This window comes from Tasmannia lanceolata, unplaced genomic scaffold, assembly GCF_043159265.1.
Source record: "Tasmannia lanceolata isolate RefF3 unplaced genomic scaffold, GAP_Taslan_0.1 ptg000016l, whole genome shotgun sequence".
Lineage (NCBI taxonomy): Eukaryota > Viridiplantae > Streptophyta > Magnoliopsida > Canellales > Winteraceae > Tasmannia > Tasmannia lanceolata.
In genome coordinates, this window is record NW_027518693.1 from 9,355,758 (window position 1) to 9,361,757 (window position 6,000).

General features: G+C 40.8%; 1 protein-coding gene across 1 annotated transcript; it reads left to right on the top strand.

Moving 5' to 3' along the window:
• The first annotated feature begins 898 nt into the window (after window positions 1-898).
• LOC143848543 (7-deoxyloganetin glucosyltransferase-like) lies at window positions 899-4,642 on the top strand. The gene is made up of 2 exons (XM_077357496.1): window positions 899-1,506; window positions 3,595-4,642. The coding sequence occupies exons 1-2, from the start codon at window positions 999-1,001 to the stop codon at window positions 4,527-4,529; spliced, it is 1,443 nt and encodes a 480-aa protein (XP_077213611.1). The 5' UTR covers window positions 899-998; the 3' UTR covers window positions 4,530-4,642.
• Window positions 4,643-6,000: the final 1,358 nt, after the last annotated feature.

Here is a 6,000-nt window from a genome sequence, read left to right on the forward strand (position 1 = left end):
TGGGTCGTCAGATTGCGACCTATCGACATCCCAACAATCAGGCATCAATGGGATGCAATCAGAGCCGTAGATTGGCAGTTGGTCATGACCTAATGGTCATGAAAGGGGGGAGGGGGGGGTTGGTTTGCACACGAAAGACAGAGAGACAAATGAAATACAGTGAAAACTTTAGGCCATTTTTGGCAGCATTGATTTTTATTTCATAGAATATTAGACTACTAAGTGTTGAGACTGTAATAATTTTGGGAAGAGTTGTGTTTCTTTCCATTCTTCATCAACCGTTCCTATATAATTAGGATGGATCCCTGTTTTGATAGTTACAGGAGAATTTATATGGTGCCAGACGGTCAAAACATAAAGGGCGGAGAGAGAGAACCCCTCCACCCTTGATTTGCAATCCAGCAAAAGCCGCCTCTTTTGACTTTTTGCTGGATCGCAAATCAAGGGCGGGAGGGTTTGTCTCTCTCCGCCCTTTATTTTGAAGGTCGGGCATCATATAATTTCTCATAGTTACAAATGATTTGGATAAATTACAAAGAGCTTATCCAGAAGTCAACATCCTAGAATATCTAATCCTCTTTGTATTGCTGTAATCCAGAAGTCAACTACTTTTTTTCAGACTTTTCACGGCCACCCATCATATAAATCCTCTTTTTTGGCTTGGCCTCACATGTGGATTTTGATATTTTCGCTATCTTATCCTGTCTTTTAGTATTTAAAGACTTGTAAAAAGGTTATTACATTTCCCAAAAAGCTCTCACTGCATCCAATTAAAGAAGAAAAGACAGCTGAGTTTGTTGAAATATCAAAAAATGATGGTTGTGCTGATAGCATTTCCCGATTTTTAATATCAAAGAGTTATTGGGTTTTGATGTGTTGTTATCTCAACACCGATTTTTAATAACAGCCATTCACATGACAGTGCAAATATCAGAGGACTTAATAAAGTAGGAATCACCCTTCAAATCTCTGCTCCAACTCGAAAGTGGAAAGAAAATATGGCTGGAATCATGGAAAAGCCACATGCCCTTTGCCTTCCATATCCTGCCCAAGGCCATATCAACGCCATGATCCTCATCGCAAAGCTACTCTATTCAAGAGGCTTCCATGTAACCTTCGTTAATACTGAGTTCAACCATCGACGTCTTGTTAAGTCTGGAGCCATAGATCCAACGGTCCAGATCGATGGGTTTCGATTCGAGACTATCACAGATGGTTTACATACACCGGATATGGACGCGACACAAAGCATTCCTGAGCTTAGTGATTCACTAACCAGACATTGCTTGGTTCCTCTTAGAGAGCTTATATCAAGGCTTAGTGAAGAAAGGGTTGGTGGTCGGATTTTCACTTGCTTAGTCAGAGATGGAGGCATGAGTTTTGCTCAAGAGGTTGCAGATGAGCTCGGCATTCCTGATGTCATGCTGTGGACGATGAGTACTTGTAGTTGGATGGGTTTTTTTCAGTACGATGAGCTTATCAGAAGAGGCTACACGCCCTTCAAAGGTTCTTCTCTTATCTTTGTTCTCCCATTGTTTCTTTCTCGTAGCCATGAAATATGTGAAATGCTTGTAAATCATTGCAATATTTGTGCTCCATTATTTTGATAGATTCATCTTTATCTTAAAATTTGTATAGAAAATTTTGAAGGCTTTTTTTACAGTGTACTGTTGAACTGTGGAATCTTGTGCGTTTGGTTGCACAAAAGCTCAGCAGCCGTTGGCATTTGGCTTACATTTGGCATGTTATTATAAGTTCCCAAAATAGCATTGGACTCCCCTTTGAGTCCCTTTGATGTCTCCCTTGTAAGAATTGCTTGTCTATTGGCATGGATTCCTTTTTAAACCAAATTTTTCTAAAAGCAAGGAATTTTGTTTGAATTTTCTACGGAATGATACTCTCTCTCTCTCTCACTATATTGGTAATGACATCCCTACTTATTCTCTTACTCTCCGAGTATATGCCGTGCAACCAAACACTACTTACATTATTCTCCGAGGTAATTCTAAACAGATCAAAATGCTTGCCTAGCCGGAAGTGTAAAGAACTAGGCGTGTAGATCACTCTAGACCTATTGCGCTGACTTTCTGTGAAACTACCAGTTACTCCAAAAGCTTAAGCCATTGGAGAAGGCGTTATTTAATCTTTCATACTTTAACACTACCCCTCACGTGGCCCTCTTTTGGGTTTGGCCATTGCATGTGGATTTTTGCTATCAAGGAGGTTTGAACCCGGGCATTTGCTCTGATACCATGTGAAACTACTAGTTACTCCAAAAGCTTAAGCCATTGGAGAAGGCGTTATTTAATCTTTCAAACTTTAGCACTTTCAAATCAACGAAGATAAAACACTACTCTCTAAAAGTGAAAGGATATTTTATTTTATTTCAACCAAGCAAGTAGTCAAATGTGTAAACACACCCCTTGCCCGTAGGTTTTTATTAACCCACTGCCGGTATTAAACCCCTGTACTATGTACTAGCTAACACCAACTAGGTAGGCTCCACCTGTGCTTCTACCTGCTCATATTTTTCCTCAAAAATATGCACAAACATCGTATAAGCGTCCACAACTATCGATTCTAATAAGAAGTATTGATATGGTGTCCACATCTCAAGAGTGTGCAACTCAAAAAGGACAATGAGGCCCACATCTAAGATCATTTTCTGGGATATGACGTTTCTATGATTGGATCTAAAAATTGAATGGTTTACATCATCTGTTCATATGGGCCTAGATTCATTTTATGATGAGGGAACGTTGAATGCGCGTGCTCCATACAAGAACTCTCTTGCCTAAGGGATGTTTTTTTGTACTTGTTTTTGTTTTTGTTTTGAAGGAAACATCAGTCGGTACAAGGCATTTCGCAGAGCGTCTCCTGCATGAGAGAGCAGCCACATAGGCTCAGATTGTGTCTAAATCATTTAATTCATATGAGGTGGCTACTCTCTCATGCAACAGACGCTTCGCGAAATGCCTTCTGCGATGGTCTCTAGCAAATCGTTTTGTTGGCTCTTGCTTCTGATGGGCCTTGCATCAAAACTCCTTAATTTTGGATGATTCTAACCATCAAATTTGTGGCCGTTAAATGAACTTTGAACAAATCAAAATAATAATTGTCTGCATTAAGGGTTAGAATTGTTCAGTTGGACTGAGTTTCAAAATGCGAATGCAGGTCAAAACGCGGCCGAAGAAAATCCTAATTGACTAGGCACAACGTAGTTAAGTACTCGGTTGACGCGGCTAATCGAGTACTTGGTTGACGTGGTCATACTTTGCGAGAGTCAAAAGGCATTTTTATTGACTCTATAGGACAAAATGTGGAACATGGTTGTAAAATATGGAATGCGGCCAAGCTAAATGGGAGTTGACTCGGGGGAGTTCATGATGATGTTGGGGAGTTTTAAAACCATTGTTATAGCCAATTGGGACGAACTTTTGAGCCATGAGAAGTATTTATGGTGATAATATTGTGTTGGGTTGAAGTCAAATTAGAAACTTTATGCTCTCATTGTTGTCATTTTAATCTTTTGTACTAATCCATTTGATCAATTAACATTCTTGCTGACGCAAGTAACTCTCATGCCCATTGCAGATGCAAGTTGGTTTACCAACGGATATCTCGACACTCCAATCGATTGGATACCAGGAATGCAGGATATTCGTTTGAAGGATCTGCCAAGTTTTATAAGAACAACAGATCCCAACGACATAATGCTCAATTTCTGCAAAGAGGAGGTGAAGAGGTCATTGAAATCTTCGGCGATAATTTTCCATACATTTGATGAATTAGAACATGAAGTTGTTGATGCCATCAAATGCGTGTTTACACGGAATCTTTACACCATTGGTCCATTGCCACAGCTCTATAATAGCAAATCAGAGAGTCGAATGGATTCAATCCAGTCCAATTTGTGGAAAGAAGAGAAAGGAAGTGTAGAATGGTTAGACAAGAGAGACCCCAATTCGGTAGTTTATGTCAACTTTGGAAGCATCACCGTTTTAACGCCTGAGCAGCTAAATGAATTTGCTTGGGGGCTTGCAAATAGCAAGCATCCCTTTTTGTGGGTCATTCGACCTGATCTTGTCTCCGGCGAGTCTGCGGTTTTGGCGCCAGAGTTCGTTGAGGAAACCAAAGAAAGGGGTTTGCTTATGGGTTGGTGCCCACAAAAGGAAGTCCTTGCTCATCCTTCAGTTGGGGGTTTTCTAACACATAGTGGTTGGAATTCGACGTTGGAGAGCATTTTCAATGGGATTCCAATGCTATGTTGGCCTTTCTTCGCAGATCAAATGACAAATTGTCGATACACTTGCGATGTGTGGGGAATTGGCATGGAGATTGATAACGGCGTAACTAGAGTTGAAGTTGAGGGTCTAGTTAGGGAGTTGATGGAAGGAGAGAAGGGAAAAGAGATGAGAAAGAAGGCAATTGAATGGAAGGAGAGTGCTAGAAAGTCGACTGAACCTGGAGGATCTTCTTACACTGATTTGGATAGGTTGGTGAATGACTTGCTCATTATGAAACGTTAGCCGTTTGCTTTGCATTTAGACCGTTGTATTAGTACGGTTGTGTTATTTTATTGTTATTAACTTGAATTTTAATCTAGTTATCTATAATAAATTAAAGAACATTGCTATCCCAATTTTGCTGCCTAGGAACTTCAGCAAGCATCTTTCCATATTGTCCTACACCACATTGTGGAAGACAACATAATTATTAGTCGAATGCATTTTTCAGCCATGCCACTTGTAGAACTTGGCTCCTTTTAGCTCTTCCGTCAATTATAATTTTTGGTTGGCAACGCGTCGACTGAATCGGCTGGCGAGAAGGAAATCAAAGAACCCATCGACCTTTGTTATATCAAATGTACAAATGTGGTTAGACTCTGGTCTGCCAAAGCCGATGGCTTGGATTTCTTTCGCGGAACCACTTGGCATGAGAAACCTTGCCGAACATGTAGGCACGTCCTACACTATGGGAAATGGTATTGCAGTATCAAGGGGTGCAACTCGGGTTGGGTTGGATCAGATCAAGTTGAGGCCAACCCAAGCCTAACCAGAGGTAGCATTCCATCAAATCTAAACCGACCTAGCCCGAGCCTCGAGTCGAGGATGGTCAACCCCAACCCATCCCACCTCTAAATCTCTCAACCCTAACCCATCCTGTCCAGCCTGTTCTTTCCAAAATGGTTCGGGTTAATCTCAGTCCAAACAGCAGAATACAAAAAATATTTCATACCCAATTAATCATTATAAAATCAGAGAATGGCAATTGGGTTCTGGTTGCCTACGGCATCAACCGTAACCCAAGTACCCAACCTAACCCTAACCCAACCTGAAATTAAATCAGTATGTTTTTTCCCAACCCCACCCGAGCTACATTAGGGTTGAACTGGTCAGGTTCGGGTTATTAACATATTTTTTTGACTTTGTGATTCTTATAAAGTAAAAATAGGGTTTAGGTTAAAAAAGGTAAGACATTAGCTATAAAGGAATCTACACAGACATCTAGAAAATTTATTTACGGTATTGAATAGCTAAAAACTTATATATGGTAAAACCCAACCCAAGTTGCACCCCTAGATGCAAGGGAGCCGGAAAAAGGACCTTTAATTGTTTATGTTATGGTCGGGGGCCGCCTAGGTATGGGACCCACTCTAGCATGGGACAGGTTTAATGGGCCTTGCCTGACGTTTCCGTTTTCCATTAGCTTCGGAGATTTTGGCGTATTGGTAAGGTGCCTAGCATTTAGTATACATAGTAAAGTTGCCAAACCGAGATAAAAAGGGACGCATTTATCATTTTCCTATGAAAAGGGGTGCATTTATCATTGTCCAGACCAAACCAAACCTAAACCGAAACTGAATCGAACTGATCATCGGTTTGGTTCTACCGAACTGAAACCGAACCGAAATTCGAACCAGTTTGGTTATAGAATCCGAATTTTTAGTTCGGTTTCGGCCCACTTCGGCCAATTTTGCCATCCCTAGAGAGAGTGCCT